The sequence below is a fragment of the Prionailurus viverrinus genome, chromosome B3 (assembly GCF_022837055.1).
Source record: "Prionailurus viverrinus isolate Anna chromosome B3, UM_Priviv_1.0, whole genome shotgun sequence".
Classification (NCBI taxonomy): Eukaryota; Metazoa; Chordata; class Mammalia; order Carnivora; family Felidae; genus Prionailurus; species Prionailurus viverrinus.
The window spans coordinates 29,939,859-29,957,415 of NC_062566.1; the positions used below are offsets into that span (position 1 = coordinate 29,939,859).

General features: G+C 46.2%; 1 protein-coding gene across 5 annotated transcripts in view; it reads right to left on the reverse strand.

Moving 5' to 3' along the window:
- THSD4 (thrombospondin type 1 domain containing 4) overlaps positions 1-17,557 on the reverse strand; it is a 564,941-nt gene that overhangs the window by 521,413 nt on the left and 25,971 nt on the right. For 3 of the 5 annotated variants that reach the window (XM_047863578.1, XM_047863580.1, XM_047863579.1), the window contains exon 3: positions 7,081-7,150. In XM_047863578.1, coding sequence (XP_047719534.1) covers positions 7,081-7,150 — 70 coding nt within the window. Of the gene's footprint in view, positions 1-7,080; positions 7,151-8,999; positions 9,076-17,557 lie in introns of those variants that run through there. The other 2 variants (XR_007153141.1, XM_047863577.1) reach the window with 1 other exon arrangement.

Here is a 17,557-nt window from a genome sequence, read left to right on the forward strand (position 1 = left end):
GAATATCCTCTTACATGATGTATTCAAGTCTTCAGTCCATTTTAAAGTCCGATTGCTTAACTTTCTTAATGATCACTACAGGATTTTTTTAACATGACCCTTCTGTCAAATATATTATGGTCAATATGCTCACCTGTTTAGGGCATATCTTTTCGCTCTTTTTTTCTTTATGGTGTATTTTCATAAACAAAAGTCATCGATTCCAGGGTAGCTCAATTCTTCTGGTGTCTTGTTTGAGAAACTGCCAGTGCAACTCATACGGATATATTTTTTTAAGTTTATTTATTTTGAGAGAGAGAGAGAGAGAGAACACAAGCAGGGTTGGGTCAGAGATAAGGAGAGACAGAATCCCAAGCAGACTCCACACCGACTCAGCACAGAGCCCGATGTGGGGCTTGAATCCACGAATGGCGAGATCATGACCGGAGCCGAAGTCAGACACTCAACCAACTGGGCCACCCAGGTGCCCCTGATGTGGATATTTTCATGTTTCCTTCTAAAAACATTATGATTTTTTCCTTTCTTCTCCTTGAATACAGCTGCAACGGTATGAGAAATGTTACACAGCTCAACTTCTTTTTGCCCTTCTATCGGCTTTCTGTTCAACATCCAGTCGTATGACACTGTCTAGAGGCAATTTGAAGGCATTGGCTGCACATCTTACTACATTAATAGCAGGTCCTAAACCCATCACAAGGTCCCCCGCTGTTCACATTGTGACTTGCTAATCAGTTAGCAAAACAAATATTTTACTTCAGCCTTCCTTCATTCTACAGTGCCTCTGTTCTTTTTGTTTGAAAGCTTCTATAAATAACAGGTTGAAGAGCTGGGGGCCCAAGGGGTGAGCTTTTATTTCCTTCTAGTTTTTCATTGTTTTCTAAATTCTTTATAATGCACGTGCATACTTTTAATTTAAAAAGTAAACTTAAAAAAAAAAACTCATTGAGCAGTTGTGAGTTAGGTATACGTATGTTTTTTCATTTGTAGGAAAAAACATGTTTCGCAGCTCTTTCCTAAACAGATGATGTTGACTATACATATTACGACTTAGAAAAGCAACTTGCTCAGTCAGTGTCTGTTGGGAAGACAGTAAAACAGTTTCATTAACTTAAAAGCTTTCCACAATCTACACAGTTTCCCTTATTAATAATAACATATGATTTTGATTAAAATCTCGGTCAAGTTGTTTTGTTTTTTTTTTTTTCCCGGCTCTTGGTCTTACCTTATCTGCAAATGAAGCCACGGAAAGTTTTAAAAATATAATCATTTGCCAAGGGTCATTAACAATTCCAAGAATAGAGGTTGAGCAATCCTTTGTGATAGTGTCCTTGTTGCAGGAGGAAGAGGAAGACAGCTGGATAGAAATACCTGGGGGCACCTGGGTGGCTCAGTCAGTTAAGCGTCTGACTTCGGCTCAGGTCATGATCTCACGGTCCGTGAGTTCGAGCCCCGAGTTGGGCTCTGTGCTGACAGCTCAGTGCCTGGAGTCTGTTTCGGATTCTGTATCTCCCTCTTCTCTCTGCCCCTCCCCTGTTCATGCTCTGTCTCTCTTTCTCTCTCTCAAAAATAAATAAACATTAAAACATTAAAAAAAAAAAAAAGTACCTGAAAAGGGTTACTTACACTCTGCCCCGGTGTCTGCTTTTTCCGCACTACTGTGGGACAATTTTTACAGAGATGTATCCAGTCACCCGAGCCGCATTTAGAAAAGCACAGTTTACTTGACAGCATTTACAAATCATGTCTTTTCCGCAGAATAACTTACACTGCAGAAATGCTTCCATATGCTAAAGTTGGACATGCTATTGTAATGAAGAAGAGAGATGTCTTTAAGCGGGTAGTTTTCACATACATACTAAACTGCCACATGCACAAATTAGTAATGCTGTCCCTTAAGAGTTTACCATAAATGGTTTTCTAATTCTTTCTGCCGTTCTCTGCCACAGACTGGGAGTGGATTTTGCCCCCAAACAATGGGTCAGCAGGACTTCAATTACGATTTATCTAAGCAACGAAAGCAATTTGATTGCAATCATAATTCCTACGTTTTAATGAAAAAATACACCTGTTTCTCAAATCTTTTCTGTTCCTTAAGAGTTCCAGGAGGAGACAACTTCCAACTTCAAATTCCAAAACACGTATACTTGTAGTTATCTCCTCTCTACCAGACTTTAGAGTGGTGGTCTGCAAAGTGGGAACCATGGCCCAAATCCAGCTAACCACCTGTTTTTATAAATAAAGCTTTATTGGAACAGAGTTATGCACATTCAGTTACCTATGGTCTATGGCCGCCTTTGTGCTGCAAAAGCAGAGTTGAGTAGTTATGACGGTAACTTTGTACCCCAGAAAGCCCAACATATTCACAACTGGTCCTTCATAGGAAAAAAAAAATTCTGACCCCTGTTTTAATAAGTACCTTCTTATTTCTCACACTGCAGAAATAAACGGATGTTACCATTGCCAGTACTGCTGCCAGGATTTTTAGGACGTAAGCAGGCAGGATGACAGTCACAGCCCCAGAAAGCTCTGATGAGACACCAAGAAGAAATTCAACACCCGAGAAAGCATTGAATCTTTTCTTTAGGGTGGATGACAATGACCTTGGCAGCCAAAATGCATATAATTATATTTGAGAACTGTCCTAAAATGTATGTTCTCCAAGTAATCTATAAATGATTCTAAAAAAGTTTTTTTTTTAATCTTTCTACTACAAAGTTCTTAAGAATATTTTGAGGCGGGCGGTACCATATGCCAAGATGGGATACTTTTCATTCAATTTTAAAATGCAACATTCCAGGGGCGCCTGGGTGGCTCAGTCGGTTAAGCGTCCAACTGCAGCTCAGGTCACGATCTCACGGTCCGTGAGTTCGAGCCGCGTGTCAGGCTCTGGGCTGATGGCTCAGAGCCTGGAGCCTGCTTCCGATTCTGTGTCTCCCTCTCTCTCTGCCCCTCCCCCGTTCATGCTCTGTCTCTCTCTGTCCCAAAAATAAATAAACGTTGAAAAAAAAAATTATAAAACGCAACATTCCAGGGGCGCCTGGGTGGCTCAGTCGGTTAAGCGTCCGACTGCAGCTCAGGTCACGATCTCACGGTCCGTGAGTTCGAGCCCCGTTGTCGGGCTCTGGGCTGATGGCTCAGAGCCTGGAGCCTGCTTCCGATTCCGTGTCTCCCTCTCTCTCTGCCCCTCCCCCGTTCATGCTCTGTCTCTCTCTGTCTCAAAAATAAATAAAAACGTTAAAAAAATTTTTTTAATAAAAATAAATAAATAAAATGCAACATTCCAAAGCAACTCATAAACCTTTTTTTTTTTTTCATTTCCCAGAGCATGTACTTTAAGAAAAATGAAGGCAATACTGATTTGTGAACCTTTTGTTCAGGTACGCACAGGCAAATGTGCACATGCGCTCCCTCTCTTGCTCTCTCTCTCATCAGGCTAACTTGAAAAATTGAGAGAAATAGCAAAGTAAATTGACCACTCATAAAATATTTTCAGTTATGATGGTCTGTTTTAGCAACAACAACAACAAAACACCGGAAAATTGATTCAACTATTAGAATTAATAGCCCTGACAGTTCCAAACAGTAATAAATAATATAACTTAATAATGAAAAGACAGTTGTCTTAGTCCATTCCAGCTGCTATAACAAAAATACCATAGACTCAGTGGCTTATGAACAATGCACATTTAGTTTTCACAGTCCTGGAGGCTAGGATGTCTGAGATTAAGGGGCCGGAGGATTTGGTGTCTAGGAGAGCTCATTTCCTGGTTCGTGACAGCAAGTTTCTCACTGTGTCTCCACCTAGCAGAAGGCGCAAGAGATCTCTCTGGGATCTCTTTTATAAGGGACTAATCGTCTTAGGACTGAATCACCTCCCAAAGGCCCCACCTCCAAATACCATCACACTGGGGATTCAGTTTCAACGTATGAATTTGGCGGGGGGAGGGGGGGACACATTCAGTCTATTGTATTCCATCCTGGTCCTCCAAAATTCATGTCTTTCTTGTATGCAAGACATCTTGTATGCATCGTCCAAATAGCCCCCAAATTCGTAACTGGTTCCAGCACCAATGAAGTCTAGGTCCAGTCCTATCTAAATATCAACCTAAATCAGATATGAGCGAGGCTCAGGTATGATTTGTCCTGAGGCAGTCTGCTCTCCAACTGTGAACCTGCGAAGTCAAGCATGTTATGTGCTTCTGAAATACAACGGTGAGACAGGCACAGGACAGGCATTCTCATTCCAGATGGGAGAAAGAAGAAAGGAGAAAAGACGGACAAGGCCTAAGCAAGTCCAAAACCCAAGGAGGCAAATTCCATTAGACCTTAAGCCTCAAGAATAATCCTCTTTGCCTTGATACTCTGCTCTCCAGACTCAGTGGGGCAGTGCTCCTGCCCAAGCTTTGCTGGGCTAGGTTGAGGCCCCATGGCTCCTGACTGCCCTGCCCCTACAGCTTTGGGCAGCCCTGTCCCCACTGTGGCTCCCCAGGGTTAGCACCTGGGACCATGGCTTTGCTGGGAGGCCTTGTCCTTTGAAATCAAGATGGAGGCAGCCATGCCCCCAAGCTCTGCCAGGCACAGCCCACGCCTTACCGGGCGCTGGAACAGCACCTGGGGCAGCCAAGGAAAGAGTGCTGGCAAGTGAGGTGGTCCAGGGAGAGTCAGGCACAAGCAAAGCCTTCTTTGCATTCTTCCATTGTCTTGGAAAATGGTTCCTGGCTTCTTTGAGATGGCTGACTAATCCTCCTATCAGTCGTCTCTTGGCCACACCCTACGTGTTTTCTCCTGAGGACTTTCTCATTCTCTTCAATACGCATACGGATACGCTCAGAATTTTCCAAATCTTTAAGTTCTGTGCTCTGCTTCCTTTCCGGTTAACAATTCCATCTTTGAGCTGTTTCTCTTTTTTCACATTTTACTAGAAGCAGTCGAGACAAACCAGGCCATTCCTTCAACACTTGGCTTCAAAATCGCTTCAGCTAAATCTCTTATTTCATCTCTTGCAAGTTCTACCTTCCACAAAACACTAGAACCCGAACACAATTTCTTTCAAGCGTTTGGCCACTTTGGAACCGGCACGGCCTGTCCTGCAGTTTCCAGTAACATGTTCGTCACTTCCGTCTGAGGCCCCATCCTTCACTAACCACATTCCACCATCTTTCTGTTCAGGATCCTTGTTCTCTGAGCAGAGTGAGGGCTTTCCCTACAGCCTTCCTCTTCCCTTTCTGAGCTCGTACCAGAAACACCCTTAAAAGTCCACTCGTGGCCTCTTCTAGAATGCACCCCCATCTTCCAGCCTCTGCCCACAACCCAGTTCCGAAGCCACCTCACCATTTAGCCATTTGTCATAGCAGCACCCCCGCTACTCGGTGCCCATTTTTGTCTCAGTCGGTTCGAGACTGCCACAAGAAGGTACCATAGACTGGGTGGCTGATAAACAACGGAAATGTATTTGTCACACTTCTGGAGGCTAGAAATCCAAGATCATGGTGTCTTGTTCCGGGTGGCAGACTTCTTATTGTACCCTCACGTGGCAGGCAGCAAGCTCCCTCCTGACTCTAATGAGGGCACTAACCCCATTCATCAGGGCTCTCCCTCCCCATACCCTAAGCACCTGCCAAAGGCCCCACCTGCAAATACCATCATGTTGGATGTTAGGTTTCAACATGTGAATCTGAAGGGGACGCGAACATTAAAACTATAGTAGTTGTCCTTTCTGATTGCTTGCAATTATGAATGGGGATGATGCAGTGGAGTGAGGGGGGTTTAAATCTCCAAGTGACTCTAAAAAAATGATGCTCAGAGCTCAGCCAGATTTTCTATCCGTTCCTTCAACCACTCATTCAACCAGTCAGTCATCCGACAAGTATTTTATTGAGCACCTACAACGCACCAGGCTATATTCCAGGAGCCGGGAAGATGGCAGTCTCATGGAGCCGACAGCCTAGTCGGGGATACAGTACAATACAGGATCATATCTGGCCCAGAAAAACAAAGCCAGAACATAATGCACAGACCTAAGGAAGTTAAACTATTCAGACGAGAACATCAAGAATCCTGCCTGAAGGGTCACATCCAGGCAAACCCTTGCACATACCTCTTGTCCGCTCCCCACCCTCCTGGACTTCCCCTATGAAACCCCTCTCTCAGGAAAGGTTTGAACCAAGTCAGTCACACTTCGATACAGATGCCTGACCCACCATTCCTCTCAGAAGCGTCTGCATTTCATGACGTGTAGACATGAGGAGTTCCTAGGCAGCAGGAAGGGATTTTAAGCACCTTCGCAGGGTCATGCATCTGTTTCTAAGGAAACATTTATCATGCACCTGTTCTGTTGCAGGAGCAGCATTTGGCCTGTTTAGGCAGCAGTGAATAATCCATTTGCTGTGAAACACACAGAGCCTGAAGGGAAGCATGCTTGATACTCTCTGCCCCCTCCAGATGCTCTGCCCACCCTTCTCCGTCCAGCCCTGTTGCCTAGGAGGCTGGCCTCTGACGACTGCACCGAGGGGCTTTTTTCTTTTTTGTGCGGTTCAGTTAAAGGGAGTCCCCAGCTGGAAATGGAGAAGGGGAGGAAAAGAGAGGGCCAGATCCTTATTTCTCTGCTCCCTCCCTGCCTGGCTGCTGGCTGGCAGGGGCTGTGTCCCCCTCCCAAAGATCGTGGCTTCCAATTAGGGTCCCCTGGCATACCTACAGCGACAGCTTTAGCTGGAGCTCTCTCTCATCTCTGCACACGGCCCCTGCAGGTGCCCCTCGAAGGGGTAAAAGGTCCATGCTGCTGTTCCACCACGCCTAGATGTTAGTCTCCTCCCTGCCCTCTCCCTCGCGGCCCCATTCTCAAGGACACAGCCAGCAACAGCAGCGATGCTCTCAGATCAGACACCGACTCTGGGCACCAGCTTCATTTGTAAGCTCCAAGGCTTAGGAGGGACAGGAGAACTGGTGAACGTTCTATAAATGGTGCTTCCTCTCGAGCTTAGCGGTGACTCACCTCCAAACAGAACCAAACCTAGGGCAGTTACCGGAGTGACCCCAGCCCCTTGTGCAGAGAGGCAAAGCCTCTGAGCCGCCATGGCTTACCTTTCTGTGTTCAGTGGAGGGCTGTGGGCAGACGAGCTGGAATCCAAGCAGCAGGAGGGAACCCAGAACACTGAGAAGGAAAAACAGCAACAGGCAGGGCTGTGAGTATGTTCCAGGAATCAGCATCCAGCTGAAGGCAGCAGCTCTGCCCCATCGCTGGAAGGGAGAGAACAGTCCAAGCCGGGCCCCGGGGACGTGACCCAGTGAAGGTGCACAGGGCCAGCAGCCTCGTGGGAGGGGAGGCAGCACGGGGCTGTGGGCTCGGCCAAGGCACGGGGCAGATCTGGGATCAAACCCTCTACCACTTACCAGCAAGGTTTCTGGGTCAGGATATGTAACCTCCTGAGCCTCAGTCTCCTCCCGTGGAAGATGGGGCGACGGACACAGAGAAAGTGCTAGTGCGTGCGTGGTCCCACTGGAGCTGGTAAGGTCAGGCTGGGGCTCTGAGCCTGGCCAGGGAAGCCCCTCTCCACCACGCCCTGCTTCCCTGGGAGCCTTTCCTCTGCTCGTCCTTGGCCCTTCCGTGTCACATATGTTCTCCATGGGCGGGATTAGCTGCGTTAAGCCTGACTGTCACCAGCCCTGATTAGGACTTGTCATCAAATAAAGGGAAGGTATGAACAGGAGCCAGCTGGCCCTGAGACAGCATGGTGTGCTAGGAGAGATGACGCTTTGGATTCAAACACATTGAGGCTGCAATCCCAGCCCCACCATCCCCATCTGGGGGATTCCGGGCAAGCCGATGTCTCTGACTCCCCACGTTCTCACCTTCTGTACGGATCACGGAAGACGACAGAGGTGAAAGCGCCCACACAGCGAGTTAATCACAGGAGACACAAGCACTGTCAGTTCATTTAAATCCCCGAAGTCCCTTGACTTGGAATCAGCCATGGCCTTGCTTTGAGCATCCCTGTAAAAAGGCCCCTTGTCCTACTTAGCTGTCTTCTGAATCCTTTTTTAAGCTTTAACCCCGAGGACAGGTAAGTGACCCAGTGGTTCTCAACCTTTTTGAGGCATCCAACACAACTATGAGATGTGAAACGCTGCCCCCAGTCCGAGCGAAACTCACCGTGTGGAGTCACTGATGCGGACATCAAGAACCTCTCGGGACGTGGAGGTTAGGGCTGGTGGAGTTAGAGAAGAGAAAGCTCCCCACCGTCTCTAAGTATCTTCAGTTCTACCCTAAGCCCCTCTTTGTATGAAATCAGCCAGACCCTAGCAGACCACCCAGAATGCCTGTGGACAGACCGGCCAGAGACAGCAACGGGACGGGAAGCCGGACGAAGGGATACGGAACGAGGTGTCAGATACATCCTTGTCATTGTTGTCTCAGAGTTGCAGCCAAGGCCCCAGAGCTGAGGGCCAAGAGCATTTATTACATATGTACGCACACATTTCAAAAAAGAGGGGCTGCATCGTCTATTCGGGACCAGAAAAGGAAGTGTCCCCTCTGCCCCGCCCCTGTTCCACGTTGTAGCCCCTCACCACCTCCACCTGTACAGGGAGAAACTGAAGACTGAGACAGGTTTGCCCTGCGTGAATTTCTTCGAATATTTACACAGAAGTGCTGAGCACAGCCCCCTACTCTCCTCCTGTAGGAGAGGAAAACCTGGGGCTCTCTCCCAAGCCAAACAAGGAGGACGACCATTTAGAGAGCTTTATCTGAGACCCCAAGTTCAGGTTATAAGGACTGGTGCCAGATTCTCCCCCAAAACCTAGCTGGGGTGTCTAGGAGGGCAGAGTGGACAGAATGGGCTGGAAGGGGAACAGCCCGTATTTCTACAGCAAGCAGGGCCAGAAGATGCGGGCTTTTCCCCATCAACTGTATACAGGCACGGTGGAAGGCTGGGCTTAGGTTGCCTAGAAAGGACCTCATCGAAGGCTGCTTGCCGGGTTAGGCGATGATGTGTGGCGGGTACCTGTGGAGTACAGGAGCTAGGAGGAGGGTCATAAGGGGATGTGCAGCAGGCGACCCCCAAGTGAGGACGAAGTCCTCCAAAGGACCAGCCCTGAGATTCGACCTGAGGGCAGCAACACCAGACCACCAAGGGCACTGCGCCCATGGAAAACCTTTGCCCCCTAGGAGCCCCTAACAACGGCAGAGGGAGGGGCTGGGAAGAGAACTGGGCGTGTGGTGTGAAGAAACCAGCCACGCCCCCTCTTCCTGCTACAGGTGTCTGAGGCCCCTCCCAGTCCGAGGAGAGGAGAGACTCTGCGGGAGGAAAGATATTACCAGTGAGAGACTGAAATTCTTCAAGCTGACTAGACTTCCTTTATAACGTAGCATATCTATATACAAAATCTTTTCAAGCAGGGTGTCTATCCAGAAAAATAGGGTATGAAATCAGTCGCGAAGAGAATCAAAGAGTTGGTTTACGACATGCTTGAGGATCTAGGCCAGGGCTGTCCAACGGAATTTTCTACAATGATGGAAATGTTCTATTTCTGCACTAGCCAACGCACAGGTACAGGGATCTGCGCTGTTCAGCAGGCACACGGGGAGCTGGTGGTGCAGGTCTAGGTGGTGAAGTTACTCACGTCGTAGCTTCATACCAAAAACTACTGAAGGAAAACCAGAGCTAAAGCTTCTAAAAGAACGGCCACTCGACCAATGAAGCCATCCCCTCCCACACATACACACAACTTTTTCCCGCTCCTTAGTTACACAACCTTGGCCAAATCATCCCCATACCTGTTTCCTCATTGGGAAAATGGGAATAATATGACCTGCCCCGTCTACCTCAAATGAGCCACTGTCTGTCATGAACTCGCACCTACAACCCTGAATCGTAGTAACATGTTCTGGCACTGTTTACTCGTTTAAAAAAGAAAACCAGGGGCGCCTGGGTGGCGCAGTCGGTTGAGCGTCCGACTTCGGCCAGGTCACGATCTCGCGGTCCGGGAGTTCGAGCCTCGCGTCAGGCTCTGGGCTGATGGCTCAGAGCCTGGAGCCTGTTTCCGATTCTGTGTCTCCCTCTCTCTCTGCCCCTCCCCCGTTCATGCTCTGTCTCTCTCTGTCGCAAAAATAAATAAACGTTGAAAAAAAAATAAAAAAAAAAAAAAAAAAGAAAAAAGAAAACCAGATGGGCGTGGTTTTGTTAAAAACAAAACCCAAAACAAACAACAGCTCCATAAATGTGTTACACCTCAGCCCAAGCCACATATTTGCGATGCAGTCGGGAGCCCTTCTGCATAACTACTCATCCCGGGCTGCCCTTCCCCGACTTGGAGGAGGGAAGATTCTGGGTCATTCCAAGACGCCTGGTCAACTCTACTCCCAGATACTTCTACAGCTCGTTCCCTCCCCTCTTTCAGGTGTCTGCCCAAAGCTGTCCCTTCTCCATAACGCCCTCCCAGCCTGTACGGAAGAACCTTATTTTTCTCCACAGCACTGACTATCGCACAGACTGCATCTTCATTCCTTGAAATCTCCCTCTCCACCCACTAGAACAGAGGCTCCGTGAGATCAGGCAGTTGATTTTGTCACTCCTTTATTCCCCGGCATCTAGCAGAGTGTCTTCTATACAGAAAAAGCTTAATTTAGCGAATTGACGAATGATGTCACATCATCTTGACAACCTATGAAATCTCAAGATAGATGGAAATAGTGTGAATTAACATATTCAAAAATGCCCAAAGTCACTTTGGAAGGTTTTAGAAGTTATTCTATGAAGGCTTTATAAAAATCAGCCATGCTTTCGAATTTCCGCGTGATGCCCCCCAAATTTACCGTCCTAGGATCGACACGAGGTATGGCAGCAAAATGTTTGCCAGTGCCTCTTGGTGTAAAAATGCAACTCAAATTATATTTAGATGTTCAAATACTTCTTTTCTTCATTGAGCTGGGTCCTCGTGAAGTTAAATACATAGGGGTACCCAATAAAATTCATTCTGGAATAAAATCTTAGTTATTAAATGGGCTCTGCTCTGAATGGAATAGAATAAATTCCCCCAGAGGGGAAATTATTCTTTGGGCTGTAATAACAGCAGCCAGAGCAATATATTACCCCAGAGGCCAGATGAAACTCTGCCAAGGGCTGGAAGTTTCCCACCCATGCTCAGTAGGCTCTGTTTTAGGATACCCCACCCTGCTCACACATACCTATCTAATTGGTAGTCCAGAGCTGTGCCCACACCGCTTCAAAACACCAACGATCTAGCCCAAATCCTTGTTCCTCCTGACCCAATTCAAAATTAATGTCTGGGGAATGGGACAGCATGTGTATGTCTGTGTGTGTGCAACTCGTGTGTTATTTCACTTTGATAGTTTGCTTTGGCAGACTGCTCCACGCTTGCAACGTTTTGACAGATTGAAGGCTACCAGGGCCTTTGGCAAACAAATCATACACTCCCCTCCGAGCGGCGGGGGAAGCCACATTCCTACCAAGACTTTCTGATTCACCTTGCAGTAGAAACAACCCAACCTTGCACACCAAAGCACACAGGGGGAAAAAAAAATGCCATCTACCCAGTGTCGTTGTAGATTTTAAACACTCCATCATTTCATTTCCTCCTGTAGAAAATAATACTCATTGAAATTCAGTACAAGATTTACATCATGGAACCAGGGCTCTGGTCTGGGCTTCTGGATTTTCCTTGGCCAACTGCTCCCCACCCTCCGCATCAACATCCTCAACTCCAGGGAGGATGCATCATGTCACAGCCACTGTGTTCCTAGGATTACCTCAATGAACTCAACACCACTTGAGCATATCAAGTAACAAAACAAGGAAAATGGGGCAGGGTGGGGGGAACCCACCTTACCTCTTTTCTTCTTCAGTTAATACAACCCAAGAGATATTTGGGGAGCAGTTGGGAAACTAATAAAATTATACTGACCTTAGCAAAAGAGAGCCAAAATCTTAGCACTGAAGTGAAATCTCTACCTACTGCTCTCTGGAGCTGAAAAAGTTTTGCTAAGCATGCATTTCACCAGCTCAACCCTCCGCCTTTCTCTGACAGCAGTTAAGAGTAAAGGCAGCAAGAGAGGGAGACAGGTGACAAATGACATTCGACCATGAAGACTTGATGGTTATCCATGAGCTCAACACTTATGAGTATTATTTCATTGAATCTCCACAACCATCCCGCCAGACGCTTTCGTTATATTCACTCTGCAGGTGAGGAAATTGAGGCACAGATAGGCGAAGTCATTTATCGAAGGGCACACCCACCTAAGTGGCAAAGGCTGATTTCAAAGCCAGCAGTCAGACCCTTGGCCTGGACCCTTAACCACCGTGCTCTGGGGCCTCATTAACACAACACACCTTTAAACCAAGCATTTGCATTTCATCACATCAATTTTCTTCCCCGTTCTTACGAGGCTGTGGCTTCACACATCTGTTTCACTTTCTGTCATGCTTGCAAAAATAATCAGAAAGTAAGTACATGTGATAAAACCTGGTTTATCCAGCCTCACAAGAGAACATTCTAAGGTTTAAAATAATGGAAGCCGACCATTTCAATCCCAAACTTACAAAAATGCACTCTATTTATTTTCCTGATTTCTTATACGGAGTATACTGAGCGTAAGTAACCTTTTTTAGACGGCTCAGAATCGCCAGCATGATTATCAAGCCATCTGTGGAGCACAAGGTGGTGGCCTTGGAGCTGAGGAGGTTGAAAGGCCCAGACGCCTGGGATTCTCTGAACCCCCAGCCTGCCCTTCGCTGTCTCCTGCCGGCCATCAGCCATCGCTTGCTGTGCCGTGGACAAGCCTGTGCCCTCTCAACTCGGCTTCCTTTAGGTAGGCCTCGGCCTCAGAACCAAGCTGAACCCAAAGTAAGACCGACAGGCTTGGCGCAAGGGCCTGCCTACCTTTCGTGGGGTGAATGTTTCCAATTTAGAGCATGGATTTACAGACACCTATTCTATGCATATTGGTTTTTATTGCTGATTTCCAGGTTCTCCACTCTTGCGGCCATTTGTGTTCTCTGGACCAGGGCCTCTGGCAAAGTGAGGTGTCTGTCACCGCACAGCTCTTTACCCATCATCCTTTGGTAACTTCCCCTCCTCAATGGCAGATTTCTCAAGGAAATGGTTGCTGATGCATCTTTGCAGCTAGTAGACAATCAGCAGAGCTCTGGTCCCACCTCAGGACCAATGAATAGCGAGTGAATGAAAGAATTGGGAGGATGGAATGAAGTGAGAGAGAAAGAAGAACCAGAGGGAGGGAAGAATGATGGCTCACAAAAGAGGTGCAAAGAGCTCCTGTCATAATACTCCAGCAATGAAGTGTTTTCTAAGTGCACCTCAGAATTCTCTGTTGGGAAAATAAAAGAACAGGAAAAAGGAAGACAATCCTCAATTAGGAAGATTTCCACAAGTTGGCAGTTACGGGTTCCAGTCCCCGGCAGGGGTGGGGGTCAATGTTAACCTGAAGCCTATAAATCCACTTGGGTCCATAAGGAATGGGTAGCTGGCAGCCCAATGATCACACCTTGACTCCACTGGATGCTTTTGGGTACAGAATGTTCTAGTAAATCCCACAGTCAAGTACGGAGTGATGAGGACATGCTCCAGGTGCAGGGCTGTGCCAGGCATAAAGAAAAATCAATACTGTCTGAATGCTTGCCATCATTTTATAGGTAGGGGTTTGCCAGGGCAGTCCTCCAAAAAACGATTTTATTTCCTCTTAGCCTCGCTGCCTACCATTCAGATGGCTCTCCTACCAGGCTTCCCCTAAAAGATTCCAGCAGGCTCTTCCCCGGCATACTCGCACTGTTCTGCTCCCACCAGAGGAGTTGTCTTCATACAGGGTCAACCGTGTTCCCAAACCTGTGTGTGCCCGTTGCTTTGGAATCACGTGAAAATATCCGAATAGTACACAAACCCATGACATAGAGCGCGAAAAGAAGGAGTCGTTGTTAGTTGTTTCTACGAAAATGAAGCTGAATGCTTTGGAAAGACTCAGTAAAGGCAAGTAGCCAAGAGAAAAAAAAAAAAGACTGTTGGCAAATTAGGTGTGGATGAGACAACTGTCAATGATTAGGGGCAAAAATAATAAAATCTAGAATCATCTGAACTCAGATTGCTTTGCAAATGTCTTTAAATTCTCACTCCGCGTTAAAGAAACCCAAATGGAAACCTTAGATAATGTTTATGGGTGTGGTTTGTGCAAGAAGGACAATCAGGGGTTCATGCTCAAAGAAAAGTCCTTGGCCCCGTCTCAAAAAATAGTGAGTGAATGTACATGTGTTTTAAGTTAAAAATAAACTGTTAAAGGTGTGTGTGTATCATTTGTATGATTTGCTGCTTTAACCTGCTTTTGTAATTAACTAACAATCCTCATCAGGAAAGAAAAACTTTCTACTTTCTTTCTTTTACCCAAAAGATCATTATCAACTCATTCATTCAATATTCAACAAATGTTCATTAAGTATTAACCGGGTAGTGGTTTAGATGCGGGCTACACAAAGTCTGTCCTGCTCTATTAACGTGATGGGTTTTTTTTTTAATTTTTTTTTATGTTTATTTTTGAGAGAGAGAGAGCGAGCATGAGTTGGGTAGGGGGCAGAGAGAGAGGGAGACACAGAATCGGAAGCAGGCTCCAGGCTCCGAGCTGGCAGCACAGAGCCCAACACTGGGCTCAAACTCACGAGCTGTGAGATCATGACCTGAGCCGAAGTCGGACGCTTAACCCACTGAGCCACCCAGGTGCCCCAAACACAATTAAGTTTAATACTAATAATCCAAACCTGACCCCTCCTCCTCTCTTTCCTCCCTCCTTCCTCTACCCTCCTCCTCCCCCTCCCCCACCTTTCCCCCTTTTTCCTTCCCTTATTTTCTCCTCCTCCACCGCATTTCTTAGTCACTGGCACAGGGACACTGATTGAGCCCATGATCCTTCCCAATGACCACATAGTCCTCCACCCCTGAGGGGAGTCTCCGTTTTCACTGATGGATCATATCTCAAATATCACTATTTTGGTCATTCTCTTTCTTACACACACAGACACATCTTCTCAACACGCTTCTTTTTTCCTTTCTGTATTCGGGATCTTTTTCAGTTGCCCCAAGAACAGCCACGTCTCTCTTTCTCATTTCCTCAGTCCCTTCTGGCTGTATTTCTGAGTGAAGCAGCTGACAGGCATTACAGTAATATTACTGTACTGAAGTGTGTATGAAGGCAAAGAAAAGCCTTACGTTTCAGAAGACTAAAACCAGACACTTGACCTAGGGCCACCAACCTGTAAACCCCTTAAAATGATCCAGAACTCCACTTCACAAGACCTATAAAAATCACCATCTACCTCCGTAATCTAATTACGTCTGTATTTCTTCAAACCCTACTCTTCAAAAACAAGGATCACCTAGTCAGCTTTATTTTCTGCCACTTTAACCACTTGTCTGGCATTTTCAACCATTGTGTTTTCCTTTCAAACATAAACACTGTCAACTATACTGAGGCATAGTACGAGGTACAAAATGAGCCCCCGACCATGCAGACCGGCTCTAAACAGATTTTGTTGGCTGGCCATGATACGTAGCCATCACCACCTGTTATACTAATTCTAGCAGAAAACTGGGTTTGCTTCCACTCAATCACTGAACAAACACATAGGCTGTAACTGTCATTTAAAAAAAAAAAGTGTACCATTTGGAGCAAGACTTTAAGAAATATATACACTTTGGTATCACTTAGTGTCTTTTCCTCTGTTAACCTGTAACAGGACAAAGACTTCCTAATGTAGCCTTGACTAATCCTTTGGTCCAAACGGATTTTTCCCTTGCCCTGAATGTTGCGTGGCCTCCAGGCTTGTCCAACGTTCAAAGACAACTCGCTAACCAGCTCCATCAAGAGTTAAAACTTCCGTGTTTTTTCTGCTGTGGGGTTTAACAGTGATTCTTTTTATTACTGCAGACATTGAGCAAGGCAGAGATACTCTTGCTATGCTAATACTCCAGGCTTTTTGGTCTTTTTCAATGAGGGGGAAGCTGGCTTTCTGCTTCTCTGTGGCTTGGCAAAAACTGGGGAGGGATTTTTAAACTAAATCTCTGCGTATCAGAATTGTGAATCCCCTTCAATGTTTTTTCCTCTCAGGGATTTTCTTGGCAGCTGACTTCTAATCTGGACCTGTTGCCCTATAGGTAGAGAAATCTGCCAGCTTTTCCAATTGATCTTTATGCACTTGGTTGCCTTTATAAATATTTTTTTTAAAAAACCTTAAAATTTGGGGGTGTGTGTGTGATCTACTAATGTTATCAAAGACTTCTAGCTCTTAAAGTAAACATAGCCCTTTCCCCAGAACATTTTCTAAAGCATTAAAACAAAAGTCATTCTAGTTTTTTTTCAGATTAAAATAGATTTATAAGGCCCTTGAAAGAGAATGCAAAATGGTTTATGAGTTTTAATGCAAAACCTGGCTTATGAAGAAGGAGACTTCATGGAATCTGCAGCTGAGCTCTTGCAAAGAATCACCCATCCTCAGAGCCCACATTTTCTCCCCCCACTCCATTCAGCAGAACTCTTGAAGAAACGTCCTGCTCAGTAGGCCTATTTAAACAGCCGCTTCAGGGGCGCCTGGGTGCCTCAGTGGGTTAAGCTTTCGACTTCAGCTCAGGTCATGATCTCACGGTTCATGAGTTGGAGCCCCACATCGGGCTCTGTACTAACAGCTCAGAGCCTGGAGCCTGCCTCAGACTCTGTCTCCCACACTTTCTGCCCCTACCCTGCTCACACTCTGTCTCTCTCTCTCTCTCTCTCTGGAGAATAAAATAAACATTAAAAAAAACCTTATAAATAAATAAAATAAAATAAAATAAAATAAAATAAAGTTAAATTAAATTAAATTAAAATAAACAACCCTTTCAGAAGGACCCTAATGCTGGAGACCTGTCAAGACTTCCAGAGTTCAATCCCAAGGGTAGCAAGGCCACATCTAGCTGTCAACTACTCCCACCCTGCTCATTTCCAACCATGGGCAATTTCTCTGAAATAACGCCCAGCCTGGAGGTGAGCCTCCCCTCAAAGGGAGATGGCTTCCAACCACCAATCAGATTAGGAGAGGTCAACTGTTTTCACAGAGGCATCAATGAAAATTCCAAAATCCCATCAAGGAAAAAACTTGGGGAGTTCTCCCAAGCAATGGCCTTCCTCGGGCAGCCTGGGTGGCCACATTTTTGAGGGTCCTCAGGGCTTGTAGAGGCCTTTCTGCTGCTGGCCAGGCTCCCACTTGGGTACCACCTGGCGAACCCACCTTTGGTCATCCTTTGCTGCCCTTTTCAATCCAGTTCAATATGCAACTGTGGCTTCCACTTCTCTGTCCCCCATTGGGGTCCTGGTGCTCAAATATGCTGTGGTTCTGAAGTGACCCAGTGGCCCAAGCGCACTTCTCACTCCCCTATGGTTGTACAGCATTATTTTGGAGTTTTCACAAACACGATGCATAGCTCATGTCTTGAAATATCTTTTAAATCTATTTTTTAAACTATGGTTTAAAAATGCAAACCTGCTAATTTAGGTTAGTTATCAAAT